Genomic DNA, 15,450 nt, shown 5'->3' with positions numbered 1-15,450 from the left:
ATTTGCTTATGTGAGTCACAGAGTGGAGAATGAGCTGGCCCAGTGGCCTGCTGTGTTTTCAAACAGAAATGTGTATGTACTCTCCCACACTAGGGGCGCCATGGGTCCATGGCCCAGTGCACTGACCAAACCCCACTACCTCCTCACCCTGCATCCACCAGAGGGCGCCAGCAGCATGGAGACAGATAGAAACGTCTGGTTACTGTAGAGAAGACACACAGGGGTGTGGTGGCATTGATGGAGAACAGGCTGAGGGAGGGGGGGGGGGGGGGGGGGGTGTTGTGCTGAGCAGAGAGAGACATGGTCCATTAACAAGGTTGTTACCTCAGGCTGTCTGCTGCCCTACACACTACATCCTAAACCCTACTTCCTACACACACTACACTACACAGGGCTAAAATCACATGATGGGTAGAGAGTCAAAATTCTGAGAGAAACATAAACACACTCCAGAATGGCTCTTCTGAAACATCTTCAGTCCGTGATATTTGTATAACTCATAAATCATTCAGTGACAATGTCTTAATTGGTCATAATTGTGACCATTAAGTCACAATTACATTAGACAACACTATCCTCTACAACATGTCTGTCTCTGTCAGCGTCATTGTAAAGGCGTTACTAGTAGCCATAGTGACATCATATCCCCGATGCTTTTCTACACGGGAACCGTTGGGGTTGGAATAAGAGGGAAACAGCCTCCCTCCTAGACTAACAACTGTGGCTACACTTCTGGAGGTAGAAAGAGTGTCTGTCTGATCGTGTATATATAGACATGTAATATGTGTAGGAGAGGAAGGGGTGAATAAAGAATCATTGTTGTCTAGTAGTTAGTAGTTTGTTGTTTGTAGTTAGTTTGTAGATAGTAGTTAGTTAGTAGTTTGTAGTTAGTAGTTAGTAGTTTAGAAAACAACCCTAACCCTAACCCTGTTCTGCGACTTTACGTCACGTCAAACCGACCAATCGCTAGCTACGTTGTTTGGTTGCCTTGACTACCTGTAGATTACGACAACCCGGAAGTGTGGTGTTTTGACAGCGAGGATCTGACCGAACAACGCGCCGTTTCTTCCGGTAAAACGGAACGATTCAACATCAACAGACGGTCAGAGACACAGACAGACTTCACCAAATAACTAACTAACTAACTAGCACAGAAAGCAGTTAGTAATAGTTGATGTCAGAAGAAGCTTTGGCGGAGTCCCGAGGCTAGCCAGCTAGCTGCATGTCTATGGTAGTTTGGCTGTGGTTTAGCTAGAAGCTGCATGTCTATAGTAGTTTTGCAGGTCGTCTCTAGCCGCCCCCCGGTAGCCGAGCCCCCCGGTAGCCGAGCCCCCCGGTAGCCGAGCCTCCGGGTCGTCCGTCCGTCTGTTACAGACACCATGAGGCTCCGCTCGTCCGTGTTCGCCTCCTGCTGTCTGCTGTTCCAGGTGTTCGGCGTCGCGCTGTTCCTGCGGGGTTTCTTCCCGGTTCCCATCAAGTCTGCCTCCGGCCGCAGCAGCCTGTCTGACCTGCCGGCCGAGCCGCTCACAGGTGGGCTCAGCTTTCACCTTAACCCCGACCCTAACCTTTCACCCTAACCTTAAACCCTAACCCTAACTCGTAATGATGGATGTGTCTGGGAGGGGGGTGTTATTTGATAACAGTGACATTGTTCTGTACTGCAGGGACCTCAGCCAACGTGTCCGGCGCCCCCCAGCCCCGCCCCCCCCAGCTGTTCAGGAGGGTGGTGGTGATGCTGGTGGACGCTCTGAGAGAGGACTTCCTGTTCGGAGCCAACGGGAGGAAGTTGATGCCGTACACCAGACAGCTGGTGGAGCGTGGGGCGTCACACAGCTATGTGGCCAAGGCCCGCGCCCCCACTGTCACCATGCCTAGAATCAAGGTCAGCCCTGACCCTGACCCCTAACTCTAACCCTAACCCTGACCCTAGCCCTGACCCCTAACTCTAACCCTAACCCTGACCCTAGCCCTGACCCCTAACTCTAACCCTAACCCTAGCCCTGACCCCTAACTCTAACCCTAACCCTAGCCCTGACCCTAACCCTCCATTGTCACTGGTGTTGTCTATAGACTACTATATACTAGTTGCTACTAGTCGACTACAGGCCTACTAGTCTACTACAGGCCTACTAGTCTACTACAGGTCTACTAGTAGTCTACTACAGGCCTACTAATCTACTACAGGTCTACTACAGGGTTACTAGTCTACTACAGGTCTACTAGTCTACTACAGGTCTACTACTAGTCTACTACAGGCCTACTAGTCTACTACAGGCCTACTAGTCTACTACAGGTCTACTAGTCTACTACAGGGTTACTAGTCTACTACAGGTCTACTAGTCTACTCCAGGTCTACTAGTCTACTACAGGGTTACTAGTCTACTACAGGTCTACTACTAGTCTACTCCAGGTCTACTACAGGTCTACTACAGGCCTACTAGTCTACTACAGGTCTAGTAGTCTACTACAGGTCTACTAGTCTACTACAGGTCTACTACAGGTCTACTACTAGTCTACTAATCTACTACAGGTCTACTACTAGTCTACTGCAGGTCTACTAGTCTACTACAGATCTACTAGTCTACTACATGCCTACTAGTCTACTACAGGTCTACTACTAGTCTACTCCAGGTCTACTAGTCTACTCCAGGTCTTCTAGTCTACTACAGGTCTACTACTAGTCTACTACAGGTCTAGTAGTCTACTACTAGTCTACTACAGGTCTACTGCATGTCTACTAGTCTACTGCAGATCTACTAGTCTACTACAGGTCTACTACTAGTCTACTGCAGGTCTACTAGTCTACTACAGATCTACTAGTCTACTACAGGTCTACTACAGGTCTACTACTAGTCTACTCCAGGTCTACTAGTCTACTCCAGGTCTTCTAGTCTACTACAGGTCTACTAGTCTACTACAGGTCTACTACTAGTCTACTACAGGTCTACTACTAGTCTACTACAGGTCTACTACTGCAGGGTTAGGGTTAGGTTAGGGTTTGGAGAGTGATGCTCCTAAATGAAGCAGCATGTCCTGCGTTACTCCAGCAGGTGGCAGTAGAGTCTGTTAGTGGAATGCTGCTTCTACCTGTATCAGTACAACTGGGGTTCCAGGGCCAACTACCCCATCAACTACCCCACACCAACTACCCCACACCAACTACCCCACATCAACTACCCCACATCAACTACCCCACATCAACTACCCCATCAACTGCCCCATCAACTACCACACATCAACTCTGCGAATTCTGTTGAGACACAGCCAGTGTTACAGCGTTTGGACCTCCCCAGGCCTCCTAGAAACACAGCCAGGGTTTAGACATCCCCAGTTGCCAGGGTAGTTGGGATGTGAATGAGAAAACAGTGGTGTACTGCTGACACACACACACACAAATACACACACACGCACACACACACACATCATCATCATACAACGTAATTTATACATGATTACTAATTACATCATCACCATCATGTATTAATGAAGTTGTATTGTGTATTGTGTGTGTGTGTGTGTGTGTGTGTGTGTGTGTGTGTGTGTGTGTGTGTGTGTGTGTGTGTGTGTGTGTAGGCCCTGACTACAGGCAGTGTTCCAGGGTTCATAGACGTGGTGATGAACCTGAACTCCCCGGCACTGCAGGAGGACAACCTGCTGTTCCAGGCCAAGCAGGCCGGCCGGCCAATCATCTTCTACGGAGACGACACCTGGCTCCGCCTCTTCCCCAAGCACTTCCTGGAGTCTGACGGCACCACTTCCTTCTTCGTCTCTGACTACACTGAGGTCAGGTGACCTCTGACCTTTGACCTGTCTGTCTGTCTGTCTGTCTGTATAGAGGCTTCTTTTAACTAAATAACCACAAAATAACAAAAACCCTCCTTTCAAACAGCAGCTGTCCAGACTGGAGCGAATGCAGAGACCCAGAGTTACAATTCAAACCAAAATAGCATTTATTTATTATTCTGCATCAACGTTCAACAAAAATATTTTCTGTGCTCTTCAACACCATAAACAAAATAGATTGATCCTGAATTGTTTCTTTCAGTTTGTGACGAGAACTTTCCATAGTTTGCGGTAGTTTGTGGTGATAATTCCTGATTGTTTGTGGTCATAAAGCTGTTCAACTTCCCCGCCTGACGAGGATTCTCTTCAAAACAATTAACCAGACGCCTCCCATAGCAGACCCAGAACCACCCTCCAGACCCAGAACCACCCTCCAGACCCAGAACCACCCTCCCACAGACCCAGAACCACCCTCCAGACCCAGAACCACCCTCCCACAGACCCAGAACCACCCTCCAGACCCAGAACCACCCTCCCACAGACCCAGAACTACCCTCCAGACCCAGAACCACCCTCCCACAGACCCAGAACCACCCTCCAGACCCAGAACCACCCTCCAGACCCAGAACCACCCTCCCACAGACCCAGAACCACCCTCCCACAGACCCAGAACCACCCTCCAGACCCAGAACCACCCTCCCACAGACCCAGAACCACCCTCCCACAGACCCAGAACCATCCTCCCACAGACCCAGAACCACCCTCCAGACGACACTCCTTTTTTCTTTATACATTTTCTTTTTTCAGGTCAAATCAATTTAAAGTTAATTGTGGCTCCAACAGTCTGTCTGTCTGACCTGTCTGTCTGTCTGACCTGTCTACCTGACCTGTCTGTCTATCTGACCTGTCTGTCACTCTGTCTGTCTGTCTCTCTGTCTGTCTGTCTGACCTGCCTGTCTGTCTGTCTGTCTGTCTGTAGGTAGACAACAATGTGACTCGTCACCTGGACAGCGTTCTGCGTAGAGACGACTGGGAGGTTCTGGTGCTGCACTACCTGGGTCTGGACCACATCGGCCACCTCAGCGGGCCTCACAGCTCCCTGGTGCCGCCCAAACTACTGGAGATGGACCACGTCCTGAAGAAGATCCACCAGGCCCTCCTCTCCAAGGTCTGTGCGTGTGTGCGTGTGTGCGCGTGTGTGTGTGTGTGTGCGTGTGTGTTCTGCAGCAGCATTGTGACCTAGTTACACACAGTCCCAGCGGGTCAACAGGCTGCAGATGAAACCTCACAGTGTCTCTCCTCTCAGAGGTTCAGGTATTAAACTGCTCCTCTCAGAGGTTCAGGTATTAAACCGCTCCTCTCAGAGGTTCAGGTATTAAACTGCTCCTCTCAGAGGTTCAGGTATTAAACCGCTCCTCTCAGAGGTTCAGGTATTAAACCGCTCCTCTCAGAGGTTCAGGTATTAAACCGCTCCTCTCAGAGGTTCAGGTATTACAAGTCTCGCTGGCTTTGATTGGATGTTGAAGCGGTGCTGCACAGAGCAGGAAATGGGGTCATTAAAGGAAGAGAGTGTGTGTGTGTGTAGGAGGATGGAGGCCTGCCCTTCCTCCTGGTGTTGTGTGGGGATCACGGCATGTCAGAGACAGGAAGTCACGGAGGCTCGTCTGAGGCCGAGGTCAACACCCCGCTGGTCCTCATCAGCCCCGCCTTCAAGAAGAGAGGTACTCACACACTCACACACACACTCACACACATACACATACACCATACACACACACCATACACACACACTCACATACACCATACACACACTCACATACACCATACACATACACTCACATACGCCATACATACGTGTGTGTGTGTGTGTGTGTGTGTGAGGCTGTCATTGTGAACCTGATAATTGCTGCTTAATTTACTCTGTGACATCACTGCACCTCCTCTTTAAGACAGAATGATAACAGACCTGTTGGCTCAACTCTTCCATCTGATCTTATCCCTGTCATTTCATGTGTGTGTGTGTGTGTGTGTGTGTGTGTGTGTAGGGGGCATGGCGCGGCCGGGGTCCGTGGAGCAGGTGGACCTGGCGCCCAGCCTGGCCCTGGCGCTGGGTCTGCCCGTCCCTCAGAACAGCGTGGGCCACCTCCTGCCCGTCGTCATGGAGACGGCCTCGCTGAGGGACCAGCTGAGACTCCTCCACCTCAACGGACACCAGCTCAGCTGTCTGCTCACACACACCCAGGAGGGGAGAGGTACACACACACACACACACACAGCAGTCTGGCCCTGAGTTTGGTAGGTCTGTAAATAGCCACCTGTCTGAGTGGCTGACACTGCATCTGGTTCAACCCTTCCCTCTGTGTGTGTGTGTGTGTGTGTGTGTGTGTGTGTGTGTGTGTGTGTGTGTGTGTGTGTGTGTGTGTGTGTGTGTGTGTGTGTGTGTGTGTGTGTGTGTGTGTGTGTGTGTGTGTGTGTGTGTGTGTGTGTACCATTACAAAGCAGCTTTATTAAGGAACAGAGGTCCACAGGAAGCCTGATGGAAACAGAAGAGTTGCATTATTAATAATCATAATGGTTCAGAAAGCATCCAGAGGAAGACTTCATCTCTCTTCCTGGGTTAGGGTTAGAGTTAGGGTGTAGGGTTAGTGTGTAGTGTTAGTGTGTAGGATGTAGGGTGTAGTGTGTAGGGTTAGTGTGTAGGGTGTAGGGTTAGTGTGTAGGATGTAGGGTTAGTGTGTAGGGTTAGTGTGTAGGGTGTAGTGTTAGTGTGTAGGGTGTAGTGTTAGTGTGTGTGTGTGTGTGTGTGTGTGTTCCTGTTGACAACATGGTCTGCTTGACCGTCGCCCTCCGCCCTCAGAGCCGGCCTTGGAGCAGTTCCGGGTGGCAGAGCGTTCCCATGGTAACTGGGTGAGGCTGTACCTGGAGGGGAACACGTCGGAGGTGCTGGGTAACCTTGGCAACAAGGTGATGAACACGTACCTGCAGGCGCTCGCAGCCATGAGCTCTGCCCTCAACCGTCACCTCGGCAACTACGACATGTACTCTGTCCTGGTCGCCATGGTGATCACTATACAGGTACACTGCACACTACAGACTACACACTAACCCCTACACCCTACACACTAGGAGGGAGGGGGAGAGACAGACCTGGAGGGAAACCAAACTAATGTCTCTGGTATTGATATGTTGTGCTGCTCTGAGTTCATATTCACTCCTCACTGTGTGTGTGTGTGTGTGTGTGTGTGTGTGTGTGTGTGTGTGTGTGTGTGTGTGTGTGTGCGTGTGTGCGTGCGTATGTGTGTGTGTGTGTGTAGCTCCTCCTCCTGCTCCTCCTGGCGGCCCCGGAGGCGTTAGGCAGGGCTGCGGAGGTGGATCTCCCAGCATCCTCTCTGCTGTCCTTGCCCTTCTTCCTGCTCCTCCTCTTCCTTTCCTCCGTGCACGTGAGCGTGTGCACATCAGGCCCCGCCTCCTCCTACCTCTGCAGCCTCTCCTGGGGCGTGGCCTTCGGGGGCGTGGCCTTCTGTTCCGCCCTGCTCTGTATCCTCGTCTCCATGGCAACCCGGAGGCTGGCCCTGGGAGCAAAGCCCCCTGGGAAGGTGAGTCTGTGGTGTGTGTGGTTGATGATGTCACTGAGAGACGCTGAGCCTCCTCTCTCTCCCCCAGTCTCCCTCCCACGGAGGAGGCATGGCTTGGTCCCTGTCAGAGCTGGACGTGCTGCTATTGGCTGGGTGTTTAGGCCACGCCCTCAGCCTGGGCAGCAGCAGCCTGGTGGAGGAGGAGCATCAGACCTGGTACTTCCTGTCGGCCACGCTGAGCCTGGCGCTGTTCCAGGAAGTCTGCCGCAGGTACTTCAGAGAACGCCATTGCCACGGAGACCAGGAGCTCCTCCCCTCCTCCAAGGACCTCCCCTCCCCCCCCACAGACTCCTCCCCCCCGGATGACTTCCCCCTGGCGGACCTCGGGGTGACTGAGGGGGCGGGGCGATGGCTGGCTCTGGCCACGCCTCCTCTGACCATGCTGTGTCTCCGCCTCCTGCGGTCGCTGAACCAGACGGGTGTCCAATGGGCCGACCGCCCCGACCTGGGTCACTGGCTCAACAGGTACACCACACACACACTACTGTCAGGACTACAGAGTCACTTCCGATCTTCTGCCGTAGATTGAAAACCCGTCTCTTCAGGCTACATCTTAATGGCCCCTCCTAAAGACCTCTTCACCCTCACTACCTCCCTGTACTAACCCTAACCCTAGAGACCTCTTCAGCCCCATAACCCCCCCTGTACCAACCCTAACCCCGAGACCTCTTCTCCCCTGCTACCCCCCTGTACAAATTAATTTAAAAATAAATTTAAAAATAGCCTACTGGCATTACGACTGCCTATGGCCCCTGGTGTGAGCATTGATTACTTCATCTTATGATGACTGTTGGACAGATGATTCACTTACTTAAACAAATGGATTGTTGTAAGTCACTTTGGATAAAGGTGTCATGAATGTAAAATGTAAAAACACACACACACACACACACACACACACACACACACACAGACAAACACACACACACACACACACACACTACACACAGACAAACACACACACACACACACACAGACAAACATACACACACAGGGTACTTTAGTACATAAAGAGTCAGATTTGTTAACAGGCTTTCATCAGGTTTCTAATAGAACACTGACTCACATCCTGACTGTGTGTGTGTGTGTGTGTGTGTGTGTGTGTGTGTGTGTGTGTGTGTGTGTGTGTCTCCAGCTCTGAACACAAGGGGGCGTTGTCCTTGCTGGCAGCGCTGTCGTTGGTAGTGATCTACTTCCTGGTTCAGCGGGGGTGTTCGTGGGTGTCGCGGGCGGCGTTGGCTCTCGGCCTCCTGGGAGTCTACAGCTACCGGGCCGCCGTTGGCAACCTCCTGTTCCCATGGCAACACGCTGAGCGGAATGTGTCCAAGTATGAGTCTTCTCCCCCTCTCTCCTCTCTCCTCCCTCCCTCCCTCTCTCTCTCCCTCAGGCAGCCACTCAGAGAGAGAGGGAGGCTTGAAAGGTGTAGAACTAGTGCTGACCTTCTCTGTGTGTGTGTGTGTGTGTGTGTGTGTGTGTGTGTGTGTGTGTGTGTGTGTGTGTGTGTGTGTGTGTGTGTGTGTGTGTGTGTGTGTGTGTGTAGGGGCCTGGTGGAGGCTAGGTTTGTGTATGTGTTTGTGTTGGGGATGCTGTTCTCCGGGAGCAGAGACCTGCTGAGGTCAGAGGTCACGGCGGCTGGCCGGCTGAGGAGCAGGGGATTGTGGGAGCTGTTCTCGGGCCTGGTGCTGCTGGTGGCGCTGCTCTTCAGACCGCACAACCTGCCGCTGCTTGCCTGCTGCCTATTGGTCCAGACCCTGCAGGCCCGCCTCCTCTGGCCCTGCCTCCGCCTAGGCCCCGCCCACACTGCCACCATCAGCTACTGGTTCGGACAGGCCTTCTTCTTCTACCAGGTCAGACTCCTCTCCTCTCCTCCTCCCCTCTCCTCTCCTCTCCTCCTCCCCTCTCCTCTCCTCCTCTGTGAGGTGAGACAGACAGGTCTTCTAGAGGGTGAGGCAGACAGGTTTCTAGGTGAGACAGACAGGTCTTCTAGGTGAGACAGACAGGTTTCTAGGTGAGACAGACAGGTCTTCTAGGTGAGACAGGTCATGCTGTTTACTGATGTCGCAGAGGTGACGTGGTGTGGGACCCTGAGGACGTCCTGTTGGTAGAGGCTGGTGTTGGTAGAGGCTGGTGTTGGTAGAGGCTGGTAGAGGCTGGTGTTGGTAAAGGCTGGTAGAGGCCAGTGTTGGTAGAGGCCAGTGTTGGTAGAGGCCAGTGTTGGTAGAGGCTAGTGTTGGTAGAGGCTGGTAGAGGCTAGTGTTTGTAGAGGCTGATAGAGGCTGGTGTTGGTAGAGGCTGGTGTTGGTAGAGGCTGGTAGAGGCTCCTCCTCTCTCACTGTTCACAACTCTACTGTCACTGTGGTCCAGAACCCAAATAAAGTGTGTGTGTGTGTGTGTGTGTGTGTGTGTGTGTGTGTGTGTGTGTGTGTGTGTGTGTGTGTGTGTGTGTGTGTGTGTGTGTAGGGGAACTCTAACAGTATCTCTACGGTGGACGTGTCGGTGGGCTTCGTGGGGCTGCAGGGCTTCATGGAGGGTCCGGCTCTGCTGCTCACCACCGTCAACACCTACGCAGGACCCCTGCTCTGGAACACACACCTGCTCTGCTACCTCACCTCACACACACACAGGTACACACATACACACACACAGGTACACACACACACACACACACACATAGTGTACTCTCTTGGACTCTCTTACTCCCATTTCAGCCTTTTTAATGAATCAACATTGTGTGTGTGTGTGTGTGTGTGTGTGTGTGACTGCTGTGTGTCTGATCAGAGAGAGAGAGATCACATGATCATTCAAATAAAGTAAATCCTTTCTCTCTTTCTCCATCCCTCCATCCCTCCTCCCTCCATCCAGGGGTTCAGTGGCGGTGAGCCACAGTTGCTACAGCCTGGCGTTGCTACGCTGCGTTGCCGTGTGTGTGTATGTGGTGGTTGCCACGGCGCTGAGGTATCACCTGTTCATCTGGAGCGTCTTCTCCCCCAAGCTGCTCTACGAGGCCACACACACCGTCCTGTCTGCCACTGTGTGTCTGCTCTACACCGCCATGGACACACACATATACACACACACACACACCTGACACACACACACACACACCTGACACACGCACACGCACACACACACACACACACACACAATATCTTCTCTCAGATGGATCATGGACCCTAGGGCTGTACTAACCCTAGGGCTGTACTAACCCTAGGGCTGTGATACCCTAACCGTAGGATTGTGGTAACCCTAGGGCTGTGCTAACCCTAACCCTAGGGCTGTGCTAACCCTAACCCTAAGGCTGTGCTAACACTAGGGCTGAGGAGACAACTTCAGATGACCTGGAACAGGTCTTTTTTTCTTTTAATTATGTGATTATTGATTATGTGTCTGTGAGTCCACCCTCCTGCTTCTGGTTCCCCTGGCGACTAGAACCCAAACACAGTCTGCTGAGGCGTACAGGAGTGTGTGTTTCTGCTGAGGCGTACAGGAGTGTGTGTTTCTGCTGAGGCATACAGGAGTGTGTGTTTCTGCTGAGGCGTACAGGAGTGTGTTAAACCAGGATGTTGTTGCTAAAGTGACACTTCACAGCTGGTTCAGTTTGATTGATTGATTGATTGAAGGGTGTTTAGGACTCAGGGTGTGTGTGTGTGTTTTTGCTGTCCTAGAACTGTGGACCTGAACACTGAAACAACTGTAAACCGTTATTATCATTATTAATATTATTATTATTTTGTGACCAATCCAAACGTTCGTTCTGAGTTGATGTTTCTTCGTTGTTTTGAATGTCCTTTTGTTTTAACTACCGCTGAGGATTGTGGGTAAGGGGCGGAGCTACTGACACAACAAAGCGTTTTCGAACCAAGTCTACAGGTGTACATAATGACATCACTTCCTGAGAATCAAAATAAAACATGACATCTGACTTCCTGTCTGCTCTCTTCACACACACATACACACACTAGTGTTAACTAGTCTCAGTCTACTCCAGATCTCTTGACTGACTTGTATAATCAGGAATTAAATTAAGTTTGTCAAAAACATTCTTCTCCAGCAGCATTCTGAGATGTGAGATAAAGAGACATTCTGAGATTGTTCTCCAGGACAAACCGGGTCTCAGAGTTGCTGTGGCGCTGATCTGAGTTCATCAAACAGAAACGGCTCATCTGATTGGTCTGAATCGTCTCTCTGATGATGTGAAGGTTGTCAACCAGGCTCCTCCCACACACCTTCCATCCTCTATGACCAACATACCCTGAGAGAGAGAGGGGGGAGAGAGAGAGAGGAGGGGGGAGGGAGAGAGGAGAGGGAGGTGGGGAGAGGGAGAGAGAGGGGAGGGAGAGAGGGGGGAGGGAGAGAGAGGGGGGGGGAGGGAGAGAGAAGTGGTAGTCAGATGATTGTGTCTCCTGGGTTGCTGCTCTCTCACCCAGATGACACCTGCCTGCCCCACATGCTGTTGCCTAGCAACCTATTGTCTGGCTCTGCGCTGCAGGACAGGTAGGACAGCCTTCATCTGTTCATCATCCCAGAAGGAGGAGAGGAGAGGGGAGTACACTGCCTGTCTGTCTGTCTGTCTGACTGCCTGCCTGTCTGTCTGACTGTTTGTCTGCCTCTGCCTGCGTGTCTGGCTGTCTTTCTCTGGCTGCCCTGGTGTCTGTTGTTGATGTCTGTTGCTTGCAGGGAGAGTTTGATTTTAAACTTGTATTGAAACTGCTTGTATTTGTTAGGGTCAGGTTAGGGTTAGAATCTCAGCACCGCAAATGACTTTAATAAAGGTAGTCTTAATAATTAATACAAGCACACACACACACATTCCTTCACCTTAGAGGGCTTATCTGCAGGTCAGCTGTTCCTCCATTAGGACACATCAGCACTTCTCTGTGGAGCAGCAATCAGCCTGAACAGTCTAGAACAATGTAGAACAATCTAGAACAGTTTAGAACAGTGTAGAACAATCTAGAACAGCCTAGAACAGTCTAGAACAGCCTGAATAGTAGAAGCACATGAGGATCTGAGAGGCTTGTACAGTTGTGAATCTGGTGCGCACGCACACACACACACACACTAATAGGAAGTGCTTTGGCTCTTTGCCACTGCGGCAGAATCTCCATCAATCTTCTACTGAAGTGAGAGAGAGAGAGAGAGAGAGAGAGGAGGGGGAGAGGAGAGGGAGAGAGAGGGGGGGAGAGGAGAGGGAGAGAGAGAGAGGAGGGGGAGAGAGAGGGGGGGAGGGAGAGTTCTGTCTCTCAGAGACATTACCTCATTCACCCACGTTTGACCTCACTCAGGCCACGCCCTCTGGTAGTCAGCTAGTTACTCAGGCCTCAATCAATGAAAAGATAAGAGCTTTCTGTCTCTCTCCCTCTCTCTCTCTCTGTGTGTCTCTCTCTCTCTCTCTAAGGTGAGAGTTAGGGTCAGAGTTAGGGTTAACCCTAACCCCAACCCTCATGTCCTTCTGAAACAAATTCACTTTCATTTGAACTCAACTCCTCCATTGCGTATCCATGGAAGACTGCATAGCAACAGGTCACATGTCTGACCTCCAGTTAGGTGACACAAATATCCATCATTAACATGGACGTCTCATATCTAAGGCAACAGGACAGGAACATTGTACTGTATTGACTGATCCTCTGACCCCAGACCCCAGACGAGAGTAAATACACTTTTATTTACAGACTTAAAGGAAACAACAGCAAACTATGATCAGAAGATGTGAATAAAATCAGACTTCAAAACAGAAATGCTGGGGTAGGTAGGAGGAGGGTAGGTAGGAGGGTGGGTAGGTAGGTAGGAGAGTGGGTAGGTAGGAGGGTGGGTGTGGGGGTAGGTAGGAGGGTGGGGTGGGGGGGTAGGTAGGTAGGGAGAGGAAGGTGAAAACAGGGATTGTCACTGCAGAGTTTAGAGTCCAGCATGTTGAGTTGTTTCTGTTGAGAGTTTATTTGTTACTTTCCTCTCCGGGGAAAATGTCCTCGTAGGCGGGTGGGAGCTCGTTCGGGAGCGGGTAGGAGAACGGGTACGACCGGTTCAGCTCCGGGTCCGTGGGTGAATACCCCGGAAGCTCCACGGACGGGTGGCCGCCACACTGTACCTCCACACCGGCCTCGTCGAACACGTGAAACACTCCCAAGTTAATATAAGAAACCGGTTGAAATTCCGCCACAGAAAAGTCCCCTTCCTCGTTAAACACGATCCCCGCGCCCTGCCGCTCGCTCTGCCGCCGCCGGTAAAACTGGGCGGTCTTGTACCGTTTGATGACGACGAGGTTCAGAAGGCCGAGCAGAACCTCCAGGGCGCTGAGGACCGTGGACACGACCAGACCCCGCTGGTACTCCCGCAGCTGACCGCAGGACGGCGCCTCCCCCCGGGAGAGAGGGCAGTAGTGGCCGTGCTTCCGCTCCACCAGCGCCACCGTGTCTCCGTCCACCACGGCGCCGGAGAAGGCGGTCAGGACCCCGAGCAGCGACACCAGGACCCCCGCGAGGAACAGGTTCCGACAGACGGGCCTCCCCGAGCAGCGCAGCAGCGCGGCGGCCAGCAGCGCCTGACCCAGACCCAGCAGAACCCCGGAGTAGAACGCGCCCGCCGCGCTGCCTAGGCGGAAGTGGACCTTGACTCGGTTGCCCAGGGAGACGCACCGGAGCCCGACGGCCGCCTCGCTCACGGCGCAGAGCAGCACGAGGCTACCGGAGACGAGCGCGCTCAGCCCTCCCCCGGTCAGAGTCATGGTAAGCCTCCTCTCCCGGTGCCGCTCGCGCCTTCATCCTCCTTTGTCCTCCTCGTCAGCCCGTCTCGCGCTGCTACACGGGGACATCGTCAACCGGAGACTGCCGTTCGAACCGAGGATCTCCGGTACCGCGTGCTGCTCGCTGCCTTTCCCGCGGCTTCACGAGCGGTTTAATAATTGATAGAAAGAGCGCGCTGCTTCTGCGGTACCGATCCAGCTGCTCGGTAACGACCCCCGTCATGTCACTCGCGACACATCCACACCGTGATGCACGCGGCCACTTCTCGTTAAGTCCACGGTCTCCCCACGTCGCGTGACTGCGATTATACTGTGAGAGCTCCACGCCATGCGGCAAAGAAGAGAGAGAGGAGGGGGGGGGGGGGGGGGGAAGGGAGAGGAGGGGAGGAGGGGGTCCATAGGGACTGAGTGTCTGCAGCAGCTCTGATTTCTTACTGCAGGGGACAGTTTAGATACCGTCTACAGTCGTTTCGGTTCAGGGTTCGGGTTAGTTTAGGGTCAGGGTTAGGGCTAGTTTAGGGTCTGGTTTAGGGTTAGGGCTAGTTTAGGGTCTGGGTTAGGGTTAGGATTGGTTTAGGGTCAGGGTTAGTTTTGGGTTAGGGTTAGTTTAGGGTCAGTGATGTATCATTTGCACCCATTATTCATTACAAATGTTTGAGTGACAGAAGATGAGGATGGTAGGAAGACTAATTAACTAACCCTAACACTAACTAATCCTAACCCTAACCTTACCCTGACAAACCCTAACCTAACCCTAACTAACCTTAACCCCAACTAACCCAAACCTTACCATAACTAACCCTAACTAACTCTAACCTAACTCACCCTAACCTTACCATAACTAACCCTAACCCTAACTAACTCTAACCTAACTCACCCTAACCTTACCATAACTAACCCTAACCCTAACCCTCACTAACCCTAACCCTAACTCTCACTAACCCTAACTCTCACTAACCCTAACCCTAACCAACCCAAACCTGTCACCTGGTGGAAGAAGAATAGAGTCTTACCTGGTGGAGGTAGAGAACAGTCCTGGACCCGAGCCTAATCTAGTCCTGCCTGGACCCGAGCCTAATCTAGTCCCGCCTAGACCAGAGTCTAATCTAGTCCCGCCTAGACCAGAGTCTAATCTAGTCCCGTCTGGACCCGAGCCTCTACCAGGCCTGTCAGATGTTTGGTAGAACCTGGATGATTCTACAACTATTCCATTGACTACAAATGACACAAATCACAAATTCAAGAATATTATAATAATGATTTACGATTCCATCTTTATTTTATCAGTGA

The 15,450-nt window shown here is 51.9% G+C and overlaps 2 protein-coding genes across 2 annotated transcripts; one reads left to right on the top strand and one right to left on the bottom strand.

Annotated features, from left to right (window-relative positions):
• Positions 1-1,019: 1,019 nt before the first annotated feature.
• On the top strand, positions 1,020-11,340 carry pigg (phosphatidylinositol glycan anchor biosynthesis class G (EMM blood group)). Its single transcript, XM_083685847.1, has 13 exons — positions 1,020-1,530; positions 1,665-1,882; positions 3,574-3,783; positions 4,763-4,951; positions 5,369-5,504; positions 5,829-6,035; positions 6,641-6,858; positions 7,098-7,379; positions 7,447-7,883; positions 8,554-8,745; positions 8,959-9,265; positions 9,879-10,042; positions 10,281-11,340. Exons 1-13 carry the CDS (start codon positions 1,380-1,382, stop codon positions 10,504-10,506), a joined length of 2,937 nt encoding a protein of 978 aa, XP_083541973.1. The 5' UTR covers positions 1,020-1,379; the 3' UTR covers positions 10,507-11,340.
• Positions 11,341-13,067: 1,727 nt separating this feature from the next.
• Positions 13,068-14,489, bottom strand: tmem271 (transmembrane protein 271). Its single transcript, XM_083685770.1, has one exon. It carries the CDS (start codon positions 14,140-14,142, stop codon positions 13,354-13,356), a length of 789 nt encoding a protein of 262 aa, XP_083541896.1. The 5' UTR covers positions 14,143-14,489; the 3' UTR covers positions 13,068-13,353.
• Between the last annotated feature and the right edge of the window lie 961 nt (positions 14,490-15,450).

The sequence above is a fragment of the Argentina silus genome, assembly GCF_951799395.1.
Source record: "Argentina silus genome assembly, chromosome: 15".
Lineage (NCBI taxonomy): Eukaryota > Metazoa > Chordata > Actinopteri > Argentiniformes > Argentinidae > Argentina > Argentina silus.
Note: the sequence above shows the minus strand (reverse complement) of the source record. Positions and strands in the feature narration are given on the sequence as shown.